The 19,101-nt window shown below is 40.3% G+C and overlaps 2 protein-coding genes across 2 annotated transcripts in view; one reads left to right on the top strand and one right to left on the bottom strand.

Annotated features, from left to right (window-relative positions):
- The window catches only part of slkb (STE20-like kinase b), a 33,731-nt gene extending 28,850 nt beyond the window's left edge, over positions 1-4,881 (bottom strand). The window contains exons 1-2 of the mRNA XM_034187369.1: positions 4,179-4,881; positions 967-1,131 (exon numbers count right to left, since the gene is read on the bottom strand). Of these exons, the coding sequence (XP_034043260.1) occupies positions 967-1,131; positions 4,179-4,328 (315 nt within the window). The 5' untranslated portion in view covers positions 4,329-4,881. The remainder of the gene's footprint in view (positions 1-966; positions 1,132-4,178) is intronic.
- Positions 4,882-5,595: 714 nt separating this feature from the next.
- Positions 5,596-17,169, top strand: stn1 (STN1 subunit of CST complex). Its single transcript, XM_034187371.1, has 9 exons — positions 5,596-5,728; positions 8,671-8,766; positions 11,061-11,129; positions 11,223-11,402; positions 11,606-11,717; positions 12,449-12,599; positions 12,756-12,878; positions 12,970-13,042; positions 16,120-17,169. The coding sequence occupies exons 1-9, from the start codon at positions 5,596-5,598 to the stop codon at positions 16,275-16,277; spliced, it is 1,095 nt and encodes a 364-aa protein (XP_034043262.1). The 3' UTR covers positions 16,278-17,169.
- The last annotated feature ends 1,932 nt before the right edge of the window (positions 17,170-19,101 follow it).

Here is a 19,101-nt window from a genome sequence, read left to right as displayed (position 1 = left end):
CAAAAAACGGTTTAGATATCTGTAAGTAGTTTCCCCCCTTTCTGACAACTGAAGGGGGGGGGGGGGGGTCAATTTTTTTTCTAACATCTTAGTTTGAGTGACAGGGGCTGAGCCAAGCACCTCCCGACTCTCACAGCATCTTAAGCTCAGAAGCCACTTTGATGCAGCCACTACCTGTGGTGGAGGGCTGTGTTTGTGGTTTTGGGCATTTTATGACACATACCTGGAATAATACGAGTTGTTGTGTGGTGAAATATCCGAACGGATCATCTAAGATGTCCCTGTTGCAAACATTTGTGGAATGAAATTCTCGTCTTATTTAATGTTGCGTGCTAATGGCATTAGGACTTTTAGCAGCTGGCGGTAACTTCATCTGTTAGGTACATGCATGATTAGTGAGAAAATAAGCAGCTCATAACTTTTGATGCCCATACCAAAGCAAACTATTATGAAAACCACTGCACAGTCCCAACAAACATGATAACACCCGAAATGACTTTAGCCTGTTAACTTAGATGGTACAGACCTCTTTGTCACACAGCTGAGTTATCCACGCACCACCTCTTTATCCATTTATGGGTTCGTTGTGACATAGGCAGACTTATTGCTGCCACCTCTGCCAACCCAGTGACACCCACATATGGGCTTCATATCATCTGTTCCTGGTCTCTATCATAAACCTGTGGGTGACTTTACGCAGGCTTTGTATTGCTGATGTATTCAACATCAGCACTACGGATGCAGAAAGTAAAAGATGCATCTGCAGTCAGTCACTTTCACCAAGCAGTAAGCTAGTTACTCAGTCTTATGTATACTGCATGAATTCAGTAATTCAAAATATGAAAAAAAACCCACCACAAAGACATTATCAAAGTTCTGAGTCCAACTTGCATTTTAGTGTTCGCCAAATCTCACTGATATCCATCAGTTTCCCTGCATCATCACAGATCTGTCCTGTGCACTCACCCAAAGTCTACTTTCATAGTAGAAAGCATCCAGCAGTTTGACGATATTATGATGGTCACAGGAAGCCAGGATGTCAATTTCCACCATGTAGTCCTCCAGCTCCTCTTCCGTCTTTGTCTCAATAACTTTGGCTGCAGCTAGAACGCCCGTCTGTTTGTTCTGAGCCTGTAAGGTGGCATATATGGAAATGTTATGAAAACGTGTCTATTATTCACTTCACCCTTTTATAGATTGCTTGTCTGGTGCTCTGACTTCACTCAGACAGTTTAGGTTGACTTCTCATTTTACCACTCTAGATAAACACATGATAAACTAGTCTTAGTTTGTCTTGGATTTGAAGTTGAAACACCCCACAAACAATAATGAAGAGGGTTCAAACACTTTCTGTTTTGCTGTAGTCTCAGTGAGTAAGAAAAATAGCAGACATGTTCCTCTTAACTGGAAAATTCTCCTGCTTATTTTGGCTTTTCTGCATACAGGATGTACTCAAATAAGTCACCACTGCGATTTGGGATGCAGCTACTTCCTGGTGGTGACCAGACCATCCACAGTCTCTTGATCTCTGCTCTCTTCCACAGCATGTCTTTTTCCTGGTTCTCTCCCTCAGCCCCAACCAGTCCCAGCAGAAGACTGCCCCTCCCTGAGCCTGGTTCTGCTGGAGGTTTCTTCCTGTTAAAAGGGAGTTTTTCCTTCCCACTGTCGCCAACTGCTTGCTCACAGGGGGTCGTTTTGACCGTTGGGGTTTTTCCGTAATTATTGTATGGCCTTGCCTTACAATATAAAGCGCCTTGGGGCAGCTGTTTGTTGTGATTTGGCGCTATATAAATAAAGTTGATTTAATTTGAACATCAGTGCAACAGTGCATTTGATTACACCTGGCTGGCTGAGGCCCAAAGCAATGAAAATCATGCAATCATGACCTGCTGCCATGAAATGATGATAAATGTGTGTTATGATGTTTTTCCCCTCTTTCTTAAACAGTGAGCCTTGCTGGTTAGTCTGCAAAGCTGACTGCTGGGACACTTGACAACCTGTCACCAGGTCATTGTGACAGAAGATTAGACTTCAAGTATAATACAATACACCCCCAGAGCAAAATCACACACTGCCCAAGTCCAACAGTTTGAAAGTGTCAAAAATAACTTTTGGCTGCACAGTACAGAACATTTAGCTGGACTTAGTAGTCACAGCTTTCCTGGTGTTGGACTTGAAATCCCTGAAATACCTGAGTATTAACATTTACTGTCACTTACTCAAATTAAAATTTTTGCCTCTGGCTTTGCATTTGAATTAAACCAAATAACTGCACTCTTTACGTGACGCTGGAAGGAGATGACATTCACCTAGTTGTTCAGATATGGGTTGGGTCTACGGGTTGGCACTGAGACACGTCATTTCCGGCGAAGTGGCGAATCCGAAGGCGAGAATTCGTACTTTTACAACTGGCCGCCCACTGAAAACAAGTTCGGGCTGTATTGATCGTCTATTGAAATCTGCTGGTTTTGTTTTGTCTCTAACTTGCTTCTAACAGCTAGCTGAAGGCTATCACTGCCTGGAACGATGAGATTTATACACCAAGCTGAGCTGAAATGAACCATTATACATTAAATTGACTTTATTGATGAGGCTGACCCCTGTTAAAAGTGACCAAATTACATGTATCTGTATTGCGTTCGGTGATGTTTTCATTGGTCAAAACCAGTCACCAGAGGGTGCTCACGTAAAGTCCGCGGCAACCCATATCATGTAACCACACGTTGGGAGACATGAAGCAAGAAATGTCTGCCTCAGCCATTATTTTAAACCATTATTATCACAAAATAATGGTTTATTTCTATGGTTCTGTAAATTTACTGTACAGAAATGTCTGCCTCTCACTCATCCCAGTCTATACCCTGCTCGATCATCTCCCTCAGGTTGCTTTTCTCGTGGCTAAATTTATACAAAATCCTTTCCACAGGGTTGTGTGGAATGAGAACCACGTTATTGGAGTTTGCGAAAGTAAGCTCTGTGACACAACCGGAAAATTAAAGGTTTTGTTAACTGATTTTCTGTGCGATAAGCACTGAAAATTCTTGTTGGGTCTGCAAAGTTTCTCAAAGTACAGTAATTCTGTAAAAACTACTGCCATGGTCATCTTTGCTATATCAGGCTCTGATCTAAAGTGTGGCATCTTTTAACATGTATGCCCATAACATAAAATTAAGGCAGATAGGCTTATCAAGTTGCACTGGGAGCAACTTGGGGATTAAGGACCTTGCCCAAGGACCCTTAGTGATTTTCTGGCCTAATGAGGTTTGAACAGTGGATCTGCTGGTCTCAAGCCCACCGCTTAACTACTAGACCATCACCTCCCCAATGCAGGAAGCAGGTTAGAGTCTATGATTCCCCCCAGATGGGACGCCAGTCCATCACATTATTACTTCTCCAGCTAAGACCAGCATCCATTTTCCAAGTAGATAGACTGGCCCAGTGCTGATGAAGTGTCTTGTCCTAGGATACAGATTGAAACGCACACACTGGGAATCCAACTCAGGTCCACATCCACCAGGTGATAGGTAGGTAGAAGAAAGTCCCATTTTAACCCTGAGGCCTGTTAGTACCCGTGCTTATCTCCAGATTCCACAGCATAGAGCAGATTAGAGACTATGGCCTCCTCTGCATCGGGCACCAGTCTGACACAGGTTATGCCCCCAGCCATGGTCAATACCCATTTACAGCTGAGGGGGCTGGGGTGATACAGATGAAGTATCTTGTCCAAGGACACAGACTGGTAGCATGAGCATGATTTGAACCTACATATTGCCAGGCCAGCTCCTTATCCACTGACCTACCTGCTCAACGGCAGGCAGGAAGCTCTACATAAAGAAAACAAAGGTGCTTTCTCAATTCAACTTGTGCATCAAAGATCACCATATTTTAATCTGTTTGTCCTCATTATATGCACTTTTAAGTTGGAGACATACAGAATAATAACATTTATTGTTATTGTGTAAATAAACTGAAGGAGTGTAGTCATCTATCTATCTATTCACTTACAATACATTTCAGGGTGTATATCCCTAAATACATCAGCTGTGTCAGGGGGTTGAGTTGTGTTTTTGACACAGTGGGTGGATCAAAGCTCTGGAGAAACAACATTTTAATGTGTTGGAAAAAATAAATCACAAACAACAGCAACCCTGATCCAGGCAGATCCAGACATTACGTACCTTGTAAACTTTTCCAAAGGCTCCATCTCCTAATTCTCCAATGATATCCCATAATTCCTCCGGATTTTCATCCCTGCGGACGTGCTCGTACTGTTTCTTCTTCTTCTCAGCTCCCAATTTAAAGATTTTAAGTAAATTAAAAAATGACATCCTGAACCTGGGTCATTCAGTCACAAAACTGACAAAGTTTAAAACGTGGCAGTAACGTGTTCCTGATCATAAGTATGTGTTCGAAACGAAACGTGTCTAAAAAACAGGCTAAAAATAAGATTTAAAAAGGGCTAAAAATACAAACCTATCCGCCTTTGACAACGGTCAGTCCAGTACAAAAAACAACTCTTTTCGCACATTTTAAACTGAAATAAAAACTAAAAACTCGACGTTTGGTCGCATTAAAAACCCCGCCCATGTAAAGCTTTATTTTTTTTAATTTTTTTATGTAAAGTAGTCGGAGAGGTTCAACGACGTTCCAACTCTTGACTCACTGGCCCGACAAAACTGCGCCTTTTCCCCCATCAACCAAAACCAAAGAAAGACAACTACCGCGTCCTTTCAAAGTGTCGTATCCCATTAAGAGATGTATTGGTTTCCTTCGGGCTAAAACCGGATAAATATAGCGGTAATTTAACCATTCTTCAAACGGAAAAAAAACCGGTTTTGTAATCTAGCGGATTTGGTGTCAATGCATGCGCGCGCTCCTGGATGCGCGCGACTGCACTTCTTTCTCTCCTTGCTCCTCGTGCTCCTCATAGTTAGCGGATGCGTTTTTTGTGTGTGTTCTGCTGCCCTCCTTTATGCTGGCCATCACACGCAGTTCATGGTTTAACATTGTGCCTGAAGCAGCAAGGCAAATCACGCCACTTTACTGTTTATACTGTCACGGATAATTTGCTTTGTTCGCCACATTTCGTACCACTCTTTGTTTTCGTGAAACTACATGTCCCACAAACCATTGCGAAGCACGACGTCTTCGCGCAAATTTGAAGCTGGGGTGTATTTATTTTACTTATGCTATTTTCTTATAGCGATAACATATTTTACATATTTTGATTGTTTTGTTTTATTTTTCATTTTATTTTTAAATCTTTGGTCATGTATTGCCCTAGTTCATGTTCATTTTATTTAGTATTGCTAATGGTAAAAAAATGTTATTCAGTGCATTTATCTTACCGTAGACAGCGTCAATAACGTTTATATTTATATGTACATATATTTATTTTTGTTATGTGTAGCTCACAAATAGGCAGTCCTTAACGTGCATCCTCATCCAATCACGTTTAAGGCTGGTGTGTAGGAACGCCTACTGCGGTTGGGGAACGCCCATTAAAGTACATGGCTAGTTTAGCTCACAGAGCTAGCGTATTTTTTATTGATTTATTTATTTTTGAAAGAACAATAGTTTGGACTTCGTGATGAAATGCAGGCAGCTACAGTTAATGCAGCGGATGAACCCCCCTCCATGTTGTGGGGATTGGACCCGGTTTTCAAGGCGTTTGCCAGACTCTACATCAGAGATATTTTGGAAATGAAAGCGTCAACTCAGGTGCCAGGTATGAATATACTACGTTGCAGGAGGTTTTACTTTTTCGTACCGTACGCAAACTGCTATTAGTACGGCACCTATTGTTATTTAAACTACCCAATGTCCAGAGGTGCTGCTTCACAACACGCAAGGCGGGCAACTACTTGAGGCCCCAGGCCATCAGGGGGCCCCATAAGGCTTCTGGACAATAGTATGTGTCTGCAAAGCCGGAGGCTAGAGGTGGGCGATACCGGGAATTTTGGTATTGATCCGATACCAAGTAAATACAGGCCCAGTATCGGCAATATCGATACCGATACTTTTTCATATTTAAGCATCATAGATCCAAAGGATCCAAAAGACCTGGGATAAAATTTTGCCAAACATTGTACGTGACAACAAAATACTTTATTATCACAATCAACATTTTTGTTTAAAAAAATATTACTCAACACAACTTAAAATAAAATCACCTGAGGTAAAGGGCTGATAAACCACAATGTGTGTTGTGTGACACAGCGCAGCGCTGCTCTTACAGACAGAGAGTAGACTTTGATGAATGTGTGTGCGCAGCAGTCAGTGCGTGTGGGAGAGAAAAAAGCTTGAGTATCGGTCATTTTACACGAGGATCGTTCAGTATCAATACCAGCATTGTATCAATATTAGGATCGATCCGCCCACCTCTACCGGAGGGTGTTCGTTCACGAGTGCACTTTCAGGCCACATGCTTCTACTGATGTCGATATAGAGCATTTCTTTAGAGACTGCGCCACCTACCTGTGATTCAAGAACGTGACTTGCTATTTTCAAATTTTATTTCACTCCAAATATACTTACAATTTAGCTAAATCAGTTAGTACGTCTCTAGAGCCTATAAGGCTGCATTTTCAGGAGACATAGTATTGCACAAAAAGTAGTACTTCAGGTCCTACCTATAATTGTAAAGGTTAAATGTGGCCAAAAATCTTTAAAAAGTTAAGCTTTTAAAGGTTTATTCCACCCAAAAATATTACTTATTAATAAAAAAACTTTGTTTCTGGCATTGGGACAAAATGTGTAGCAATATAATGTTATCAGGTAATTTAAGTAAATCAGTTAGTACTTCTCTAGAGCCTATAAGGCTGCACTTTGAGAAGCACATAGTATTGCACAAAACGTAGTACTTCAGGTCCTACCTATAATTGTAAAGGTTAAATGTGCCCAAAAATCTTTAAAAAGTTAATCTTTAAAAGGTTTATTCCACCAAAAAAATTGACTTATTAATAAAAAAAAAAACTTTCATGCATTGGGACAAAATGTGTTTCAATATAATGATATAATCAGGTAAATTAATAATGTAATCATACAAGTATGGTGTGGTCACTGTGTTCTCTCGATCTACAACAGGACAGTTTGAAAGTTTTGAACAAGGTGATAAAGACAATGCTGGAGGCAGATATTTAGATTTATTTTTACATTATTAAACCAAAATAAAAGCTTAAAACACACACACACACACAGATCCAAAATGCTGGAAGAGCATCAAGTTATGTGGACATCACTGAAGTATCTCGTCAGACTCATCTCAGAGTCTCCTGAGAGACAGACACAGACAGACATTAGCATGTCTATAAATAGGCTAAGTATTAATATATCCAAATCTAAACTCTCCATCTTTCACTTTCATGGGCCTAATAATTTATTGTAACAGTTCATGCCAATATACCCCCTTTTTAAGTGAGCCCCACCTACCACCAGAATTGTCTTCCTTATTTCTTTAATTCTGTGTCCAGACATCTGCCACATTCATCCACTTCACTGGAAACAATTGACAGACAAGAAAATCTCAGCTGGTTTGAGAAAAATACTGGTAAAACTTAAGAGTTGACTCAGTAACACTGTTACTTCCAGGTAATAACAACTTCTATTAGTAAACATTTTAAAAGATTATTGTGCATTGTTTAATCTAAAAAAACACAAACTTTACCCTTACCTTTGATGGTAAAGTGGACCACGGAAGTACATATTCTCTGCTTCCTGGGAGGAAGAAGCGTGCGGCCTGAGAGTGCAACCGTAAACGTGCAGCCATTAGGTGGCACTGTCTATAAACAATGTTCTGAATCGACATCATTAGAAGAAGCATGCGGCCTGAAAGTGCAGCCGTAAACGTGCAGCCTTCGGCTCTGCAGAGACACCCTTCTCATTCCAGAGGGCATGATCGGAATTATGTGATCATGTCTGCACATACATATCAGCATTTCATGCAAGTGTCGTCCCCCCCCGCACATCACATGTGTTGCAGGGGGCGCAAAACACACATGCCATATCTGTTGCGGGGGGGAGCGACACCCACTCGCGCACCGCATGTGTTGAGGGGAGCTGACGCTCTGGCACGACACGTGTGTTGCTTGGCAATGCCACACTTGTGGGGCACTTAGACAGTTTTTTACAGCCAGCTTGAAAGTGGTCACCTGCTCTCTATTTTCATGGTGGCTGCACTGATGGCACCACATTTTCGAAGTGTTCCGCAGTGGTATTGGATGTTCATGTGTGGCACCTGGAATTTGCCCGACACCTGCCGAGAGAGGGATTGAATGGGCACTTGCAGGGCACTCTCTGTCTTTCGGCTGCTGGTGTGTGCGAATGGTTGTGGTGACAGGTGTATGAGGCATTAGGGGCGGCTCTGATTTTTCACAAATAGCATACGATTCCTCTTTCGTGTGCCATTCGGCCTCATTTGTGCTATGTGTGAAGGGGCCCTTAACGATTCTCGAAAAGAACCGGTTTTCGATACCCAGCCCTAGTCCTGACTCATTAGTTTTGAACTTTTGAGCCTTGAAACTAGGAAGGATGATTAATTTCAGCAGAAAATCTCAACCTGTCTTGAGTAAAATAACTGATGATAACAATCATTTGATCCTTTGAGGTTACATATCTTTTGGTAAATGTACTTAACTATGCTGTTGGGTTTTCTTCATGTGTAACTTACAGATATTTACTTTTACAACTCTCATCCAATCTTCAACGTCGATGTTCTGGGGACAGTCGTTTACAAGAGAGAAAAAGAAGACTTCTTCTCTTACGGAGGTAAAATGAAGTCCAGTGCTTTTCTAAACTCACATTTTTCTAATAATGATATAGAAGGTGTCACATAGTTACAATTACTACTAATGGCAATAAGTGTGAAGATTTAGGCCATCACCCAAACACATGTTTCCCCTCATGATTTTGCTTATTGAGATGGTTGGTACCGAAAGCAGTATTTAGCATAATATATACTAGTGCTCTTGGTGGAACCTGCATTACTAGGTAATGTCCACCAGGTGAATATATTGCTCCATTTCAAGAACCTTGAGTATAGGCTGCTTTGGGATAGCTTCAGGGATGACCAAATGATGATCAACCTGCTGCTTATATTAGTAGATTTAAAAGGACACTTCCTTTATACAACCTTAGTTATATTTCAGAAACTATTAAAGAAATACATGGGAGCAGGGATGATGGCCAAGTGGTTAATGCGCTTGGTTTCAGTGCAGAAGATTCCGGGTTAAAATCCCACCCCTGCCACATTTCTCCATGTAATGTGGAGTTGCGTCAGGAAGGGCATCCAGCGTAAAACCTGTGCCAATTCAACATGCAGATCCACCTTGGATTTGCTGTGGTGACCCTGAGTGCAAATAAGGGAGCACCCGAAAGAACTTTTTATTAAAGAAATACATGGGTGGCATAAGGGCACTTGCAGTGGAGCTCCAAATGAACTCAAACCACTTTTTTTTTGCTGAAACTTAAAAATGGAATAGTTATGAACATGTTATTTTTTGATTATTTAAAAATGTATTACTAGTGAAATTGTTAAAATTTGATATAGGGACTATTTACTGTGTGGTATGCAACATCTTTGGCAAAAAAGTGACTGGAGCAAACTGCTAAGATTGGTACATGGTTCATTATAATCCAGTATATTTAGTAAAAAAAAAAAATACACAGAGCTAACAGTATTTCAAACATTGTCCCAGTAATATGCATAATATTACAAACTGGTTTTATACAGTTATTACATGTATGCTATCTTGCTATCATGCATGCTTGATATCATGCTATCTTGTACATTTGCTGGATGTGTGCAGTTGCCACGGTAACTGTCATTGGTTTCTTCCAGAAACAAAGTTTTCCAAAAAGGATTTCTCACAAAATAAATAATTGTAAATTATGAGTAGAGCCATCAGAAGCTTGATTGCTAGCAATTCTTAAATATGAATAGGAATGTAAGTGAATGAAGTGGTCCTTTTAATATTGTTGTGGAGTTTAAATATTATTTTATATGAATGAGTTAATTAGGGTGACAACCCCTATTTGTATTCATGAGTTAGTATTTTACATTTTTATCTGTATTTTTTCACCTTTGGAGCTGCAACAATTGTTCAGTTAATCGCAAACTATTTTGGTAGTCACTCCTTTGGAATCTTGTTAAATTTCCCAATTCTCTGATTTCATCTTCTTAAAAGTGAATATTTTCTGGTATCTTGACTCCTCTCTGACACTAAATTGAAGATTTTTGGGTTATGTACAAAACAAAATGTTTGAGGACATCATCTTGTCCTTTGAGAAACACTAATTGATCTTTTTCACCATTTTCTGGCATTTTATGAACCAGACAACTAATTGATTAATCCCCCCAAAAAATCAATAGATTAATTAACAATAAAATAGTTGTTAGTTGCAGCCTGATGAAATACAGGGTGACCCCCCCCCCCCCCAAAGAAAAACCACAACCCATAAAAATTGTAATAAATTCTACAAATATCCTGTGATCATTCCCCAAACTTCCAGTCGTCTTCCCCAACATGTCTTGGTCAATCAAGGAAAAGACATTTTGCCTGGAGGCCTATTTCACCAACAAATCAAACCATTTGGAGCATAATTTTGAGAGGACATGACTTTTATGCAACGTGACCAAGATAACTGAAACTTTGGGGAATCATCACCCTGTATTTTCCTGAAATATGAATGCTGTTTTAATTTTTGGCAGTTTATTTATTTATCAATTAAAAAAAACTCCAGCATATACTTTTATGACACAGTAGTGAATATAAGGTTGAAAGATATTGGCAGAATTTACAGTTATGATTTACCAGCAAATTAAGCATTGACTAATCCAAAAATAATCAATAGACCAAAGAAAAAAGGCATTAAATGAATCATTGAAAAAAATAATCATTAACTGCAGCCTTGTTTCACATATTAATCCAATGTTTTTGGAATTGGAGGGTTGTATCGGTATTGGTTAAAATTTGGTGATGATGAATAGATTAAAAATGTTTGTTTTGGGGAGACATTGTGTCAAACACAGACAGATTAACTGAGTGTTCTTGTGTTCCCAGTTGATGATGGTACTGGTGTTATAAACTGCCTCTGTTGGAAAAATGACCTGTACAAAGAAGAAGACTCTGGTAAATGCAAATGTAACTTATCTATAAGTCAGCATTCATATGGCACTAATACGGAACAGATTGATAGTGAAAATAATCACTCCTCTTTTGCAGGTCCATCAGGAGGAAAGCACGCTGCTGGAGCTGAAGGAAGCTTCAATCTACTCGCCGAGCTGAAGAAGCTGAGAGAAGCCCATAAGAACCGCTCCTGCCTGGAAATCGGAGAGCTGATCCGAGTCAGAGGAACGCTGAAGACGACAAGGCAACAGAGAGAGATTTCTGCTTCTGTTTACTGTGAGTACAGGCCACAGTAACAGTTTGATCCTGGAATATGTCAACCGGTCACAAGATTGAGACATGCTGATCTTACCAGCCAAGAGTTATCATAGTTTACGTGATGGCTGATACTACTTATGGATCCTCTTCTTATGACATCAAACACTCTTTGAAACATGCTAAACGTGTGACCTCTGTTCTCTGCCTGTTTGTGTCCTCAGATAAAGTGAATGATCCCATGATGGCGGTGCAGATAGCGTGGATGATGGAGGTTCCTCAGCTCTACAGAGAATATTATGACCTTCCAGTCCAGCTGGACGCCAGTGTCACAAGGTACGGCTCTCCCGTAAGGGGGTGTGATAGTAGATTACAACACTGATGACAGAGTTTTACCTAACTGAAAGTGGAGAATTGTCTGAATTAACATTTTATTAGCAATGATGGTAAAAACCAGTCAACAGAATCCAAGATACTTTTACCCAAGTGATATTCTAATGGGTGTCTTTGGCTCCTACCTTCCACCCGACGCAAAGTGGCACACGATGCAAAGCAAGTGTTATTCCGAGTTTTCACCTGACACATTTGCTATTTCACACCAAGTCTCCAAACCCAAAATATTTGCGCCCCATGGGTGTGTTCATCTAAAAATGCTTTTCCATCTGATATGACTCTATAGCATTTCGCAGTGATGCCTCACATTCACTCAAACACCTATGTTGGCACACCGCAATGCAAGTGCCCAACTGCACACCGGAGCAGCATGGGGATTCAGGACCTTACTCAGGCGCTCCTTAGTCAGCTTTCCATGACCCAATTTCTACACTTTTATGAAATTTCACTAAGAGCCCTTTGTACCTCTTTATAATGTTCCACTGACAAACAAACAGATTGCATTGAAGAAACCATAACCTTGCTACTTAATATATGCAAATGCCAAAAAGGGGAACTGGAGGACTGTTGGACTTTGGAGGAGCCTTGTGTCTTTCGATACTACAACTATACACACAATGCATGTTTAAATCAATGGAATCCTGAAGTTATCTTTTGTGTGTGATATTTCACAGTGACCCCTGCTTGACCCGCCTCAGCCAGGCAACATGCCTCATTAAAGATTTCCTGGGACAGAGCACAGTGGCCAAATTCAGACCCTATGACATTCAGGATCTTCTGGAGCCTCTGATTTCTAGAAAACCTCAAACTACATCAGCAGAACAGGTACAGCACATTTGGGAAAAAAGTGCATGTTATCGATTATACTGCGGGATAATACCCTTCTACTTTACATATTGGCTATTTTGAAAAGACTTTCATGATCTTGTCATTGAAAGTACAAGTTGAGTGGGTTTGAATTGTGCTTTGTGTTGTGTTTAGCAGCCTGCGGCAGGGCCGTCTCTGCGTGAGCAACTGCACCAGCTCTTACAGGACGTCCTGCAAACTTTACAGGATGAGGGTACTGTGTACCGCAGAGTAAAGTCTCAGGATGAAGTCTACCATGTAAGAAATCCTTCAAACGTCAGTAAAATTATATTATGACTGAAGCTTCTTATAAATGTGGGTCTGTTGTGTCACTGTTGTCTTTAATTAGGTTACTGAACAAGACAAAGATCTACGCATCACTGTAAAAGACATCATCAGGGAGGATTGTAAGATAGATAAGTGTAAGTCGACATCCTTCCCCTCAGTAACATTTCATATATTTTGACCTAAGTACACTTTGCAGTTATTATCCATTGTGTGTTTTTTATAGTGCAGCAGATGACAGAATATTTACAGAGGAATCCTTCAAATCTGGAAACAAGCACCAAAGTTGGCACAAATACTCCTTAGACGTTACTCTTTTTGAAAAAACTGAGTATCCACTTGAATTTTCAGTAGGCGGCCAGGTAGGGGTCAATTGAAGAATTACACAGGGGTCAAAATTTAAAAATGTTTCAATCATATTGAAAGCTATACCACATTATTTGTCTGATCACAACGATACCAAAAAGGTATAGTTTGGACTATCTATGACTGAATGTTATGGAGTTATGGGGTAAAAACAGCAAGAATGGTAACAAAGGTCAGCATTAGTTTGTACAGGGGTCCGATGTTAAAGTTGCTCTAAATATTGTAAAATGTGATGCAAATTATTGGTTGAGTTAATAAGGTTTTAAAAAGGAATAGTTTGCACTATGTGGCATGCTTAGTTATCATGTTACAGGGTAACATATGTCACATGTCATAGAATCCAATGGACGTCAACATTGCTCTACCTTTACCTTGCAGACCAAGCATTCAACACAGTTAAAACTATTTCATTTATTAATCCTATTAGTTCAACCAATAATTTGCACCACTTTTTACCAAAACTGGAGCAACTTTAACTTTCAGTCATAGATAGTCCAAACTATACCTTTTTGGTATCGTTGTGATCAGACAAATAATGTGGTATAGCTTTCAATATGATTGGAGCATTTTTAAATTTTGACCCCTGTGTAATTCTTCAATTGACCCCTACGTGGCCATTTACTGAAAATTCAAGTGGATACTCAGTTTTTTCAAAAGAGTAATGTTTGAGCAGTTAAGGGCCTTTCACGTCAAACATGCAGACACGTTGTGCATCTCTCTAAAACTCATTATGTTCAATGACAACGTTCTTGGTGGGGCGTGTTGCGGAGTAAAGCATAAAAATCATTTTTGTGCATGCGTATTGCTGCTTGATGTCAGCTCACAGCGGTCACAGTTCAGCCAAATCCTTCTTTCACTGTAGCAACACTATGACGTATATTCATGCAGCCAATAGAAAGGAGGTGTACAGACCAAAATACAGAAGACAAAGTGCAAAAATGTGTCAGTTGAACACTCAAAAAGCTCAGTTCTAGTTTATACATGGCACGTTTTGCTTGTGAATGCAACAAAATCACACATAGTATAGTGCACACATAATAGCATCTGCTGATCGACGGAGGAAGGTGGAGCTTACTCCTATATGATTATCTCGCCTGATGCAGATGCTAAAATATAAATTATGATTTACAGTGACACTTCATGGTGGAGATAGTTTGTTGTTGCTTCACATCTTCTGCAAACTTTGTACTTTTTTTTTCTTCAAATTGTTTATAATGCAAAGGTACAGTTCCAACATTTTCAAATCATCTTAATGACGATTTAGTCATTACATGTTGATTAACTTTGATGCATCTGCTGAACACTGCCACCTGCTGGATGTGTCTGGGCTTGTTGCAGTGAATACCTGCTATATTGGATTTTGGTTGAGCAGGGGATTGTGGGAAATGTGGGCATGCTGGACGCACAGACACACTCAGAAAGTAAACAAAAGGCTCAGAATGCTGGGGGTTGCTTGTTGTGTCCCTGGATGCTTAAATACCATCTCAGATAAACATGTGAACTTCTATGTTTTTCTAAGAATGCAACTCTTAAAAACAAGTGAATTCACAATATTGGAAGGACGTGAAATAAGAGAAAGTTTAAGTTCAAGCCAACATCAACTGAGTCTGCAGCAGCCAGAAAACGTAGATGGTAGACACACCGACTGTTTTTCCACTCAAACCACTTCCATCAAAACCACCAGTATAGTAGTTTTGTCTACAACTTGCGGGTAAATTGCGCCCGCTATTTGACGTGTAACTTAGTAAATCCCTCCTGAAATCCCTTCCCCCCCCTTTTGCCCAGAGCAGCTTTCCCCTGTCGCATTTTAATGCAGAAACAACTCTCTCTCTTTCTCCGGCGGTTCGGAGTCCTATCCACCGAGAAACTTGTGTGCTTGGTTCAGCACAGATGATGCAGTGACCATTTACTGATTTGAATGATCTCAAAGATGCTTAGCAAAGATTATCTCCATTACAACAGTTTTTTCCCCAGTGGAAAAAGGCCAAATATTAAGCTTTTTATAAACATTTGATATAAAACTTCTAAATATGTGCAAATTACCCCCATCACTCACAAGGTAATAACTCCTAGAAGCAAGTTAGTTAGAACTTAACTCTCTATCAGATCCTTTTTCTTGCCTTTTAAACTTGCAATTCTGCACTTTAACCATCTTACAGTTCAGATTCAGGTTTAGAGTTATTTGTTACAGGTACTTGTACAGTACAAAGACAGTGTGATGGAAATTCAGAGCAGGTGTGGTTGAAGTTGCATATAGTTTAAATGAGCTTGTTTGACGGTTCCATTTATATCTGAAGCCAACACTGCTCAATAATTCATACATATATACTTTTAAAATTTCAGAATAATGTCTTTCTCAATCATGTTTTGTGCAAGTTGCTAGAAATGTTGTCTGGTCTTGATATATTTCATGCTGTGGATTATCCAGATGGAGGTGCACAATGAGGGATTTTAAAGTACCGTACATCATGAGCACAAAGGCAGGACATTTTGCAAATGAACCAGGTTTGATGAAACTGAAAACATTGGGCTCAAATCCAGAATAAAAACCATAAAGTTATGGGTTTGGACTCCAAAAAATTTCACAGCAAAGTAATTTAAAGCACTTTCTTTACCTTCGCAAGATGGCGGGTATTTGGGCCAAAGGGATACACTGTGATGAGTTCTCTTCTAGTTTACAGCTTAAAAACAAAGAGGTGCACTTTGTGTCTTTGATTTATTGATTCATTTATTTATGTATTTATTTTTTGGGTGTTTGTCTCTTTAGGAGATAAAGTTGGGAATACTTCATTGTAACCAGGGCTTGTGCAATCACATGACATCACGCTTTTTCCTCTTGTGCCTGTAGACATGGAGAAGGGCTGCCACGTTCTGCACATTCTGTCTGCAGTCAGGCAGCGACACAGCCTCAACGTGAGCAAGGCAGCACTGGAGGTCGTCCTTGACTCGCTAGAGTGCTCCAGCGACATCATCAGCACCAGTGACAACCATTACACCGTCATCTAATGGAAACACTCTTGCAGGTGTGCTAAAGGTTTTTAGGATAAGCTTATCTAAAAGAACTTCCAAAGACACTGCAGCTCAGAGAAGAGTTCAGGACTGTTGTAAATATCAGTCTTTTGTTTCTTTGAGGTCATGGGTTGCTACGTTGGACGTGTTGTACACTGTTTTGTAGATCATCAGTTACCAGTAAGTTCTCGTCTGTACGTCACACTGCAAACTTAAAATGAAAATGAAGAACATAAACATAAATCGTCTCATCTGAATTATGTGCTGAAAAGAAAAAATAGAAGCTTTTTCATTTTATTTTGCTTTGTAAGGAGAGGCTCTTCAGCTACGCTTGTGGTGGCATACAGCATACATCACTAATAACAAAAAAACAAAAAACAAGAACTGGGTGCACACGTTTTAATTTATTTTTGATCTTCTTCTCTTATCCACTCCACATTGGGTCGGAATTATACCTACAGATTCAAATATATGCATACATTCACCTAAATCTTTTAATAAGTGGTGCTGAAGGTTCTACGGTATCTTTTAATGTGCCAAGCCCGATTAACTCCTCGTTGGTGATCATGATCGACTACAACTGGTAGTTTCTCTTTGTCAGCACAAAAAAAGATGTAAGATAAGATAAGAAAAGCCTTTATTCATCCCTCAATGGGGAAATTTCAGTGTCACATCGCAGCATAGAACAACAGGAATAGAAGGGCATGCAACAAAACAACAAGCATCTCTCAAAAACAAGAACCAAAAAAAGCACTGAGTGCCGGGTAAAGCTGAGGCTACCATTGTTCAGTTCAGTGCTGCGCTGCCGGGATGTGATCAGGTAAAATGACTTCAGCGTGAAATATACGATAAGTTACTCTGATATTTACAGTATGGGCAGGTCAAAATATAAGTATTATATATATATATATATATATATATATATATATATATATATATATATATATGTAATATGTAGTGTAATATATGTAAAGTGACTTGAGTGCACCATAAGTTAAATTATTGCACTAATAAATACAGCAGGTAGTGACATGATTATTGTCCTGGTTGCTATGGTTACAACAGTACTAGCATTGATCATTGTACAGTCTGACAGCAGCCGGGAGAAACGATCTGCGGAATCTCTCCCTCACACAGCGAGGGTGGATGAGTCTGTCACTGAAACTGGGTATAGGGGCGAAAGACTAATCAAACCATCTAGTAGCTGGTTCCCTCCGAAGTTTCCCTCAGGATAGCAGGCGCTCAGACGCTCGCAGTTTTATCTGGTAAAGCGAATGACTAGAGGCCTTGAGGCCGAAACGATCTCAACCTATTCTCAAACTTTAAATGGGTAAGAAGCCCGGCTCGCTGGCTTGGAGCCGGGCGTGGAATGCGAGCCGCCTAGTGGGCCACTTTTGGTAAGCAGAACTGGCGCTGCGGGATAAACCGAACGCTGGGTTAAGGCGCCCGGTGCCGACGCTCATCAGACCCCAGAAAAGTTGTTGGTCGATATAGACAGCAGGACGGTGGCCATGGAAGTTGGAATCCGCTAAGGAGTGTGTAACAACTCGCCTGCCGAATCAACTAGCCCTGAAAATGGATGGCGCTGGAACGTTGGGCCCATACCCGGCCATCACCTGCGACAGGGGCCGCGAGGGCTACGCCGCGATGAGTAGGAGGGTCGCCGCGGTGCACATGGAAGCCCAGGGCGTGGGCGCGGGTGGAGCCGCCGCGGGTGCAGATCTTGGTGGTAGTAGCAAATATTCAAACGAGAAGTTTGTGTTTGAAAATGTGAAAAGAACCCAGTCTCACAAATTGGTCCTTATTTATTTGTTTTTAATGTAACTTAGGGTGGTCTTCTAATGCTGATTTTGGCCCCAAATTGCATTCCAATTCCAAAATTGAGGAAAGCTGGTCTGATTGACTAAAATATCAGGCAAAATTCATATTATACAAATTATGAATGTTTGAGTTCAGTGATATGTTCCATCATTGACCACTTACAAACAAGTATAACCAATGATTGCCGAGTATTGCCTGCCATGACCAAATACACCAGAGTACGGACGATTCCCATTACTCGAGTGTTGGAGTGATGCTCCTGCTTTATTCCCACATTTTTCCGCAAAGCTAAAATGCTTCTGTTAACGTCTCAAAACTGTCTTCTGTTGAAGATTGTGACGTGGGATTTATGTTGCAGAGGACAATCGGAGAACGTTCGGTCGTGTTTACTGCATATCGTGCAGGAATGTCTACCATTACCCACTTTTGCAATATGTTACCCCCGCTTGAAACAGATTACATCGGACTATTCACTGTTTTGGATCACGATGGATCCCGACTTCACAAAATGTTCATTAAACCACTGTTTCTTCTGGTGACAACCAAACAAACCAACTAACTTAGAGATGCAGGTGAACATGAATGTCTCTCACATGTTTCAGGAGAGTTTAGCTTTGCCCCCGTGTGTGTGTGTGTGTGTGTGTGTGTGTGTGTGTGTGTGTGTTATATAAATAAAATAAATTGAAATTGAATTGAAAGTGTATTAAAAAACATAACAAAAAAAAAGCAAAAAAACAAAGTGGACACTACACCATCGTAGTGTGTGTGTGTGTGTGTGTATATATATATATATATATACACACACACATACAGGTGAATTTGTGCAAGCAAAATCAATGATCAAAATCAATGTTAATGAGGTTGACCAAAAACATACAGCAGTCTTTATGCAGTAGTCTAAATTTTTGGGGTCCACCAATCGACTGTGAGTAAAACCGAAACGCGAGTTACGCATACGTGAGTTAATGAGGTTCACCTGTGTGTGTATATGGGCGCACAC

The sequence above is a fragment of the Thalassophryne amazonica genome, chromosome 15 (assembly GCF_902500255.1).
Source record: "Thalassophryne amazonica chromosome 15, fThaAma1.1, whole genome shotgun sequence".
Lineage (NCBI taxonomy): Eukaryota > Metazoa > Chordata > Actinopteri > Batrachoidiformes > Batrachoididae > Thalassophryne > Thalassophryne amazonica.
This window is presented reverse-complemented; position numbering and strand designations above follow the sequence as displayed.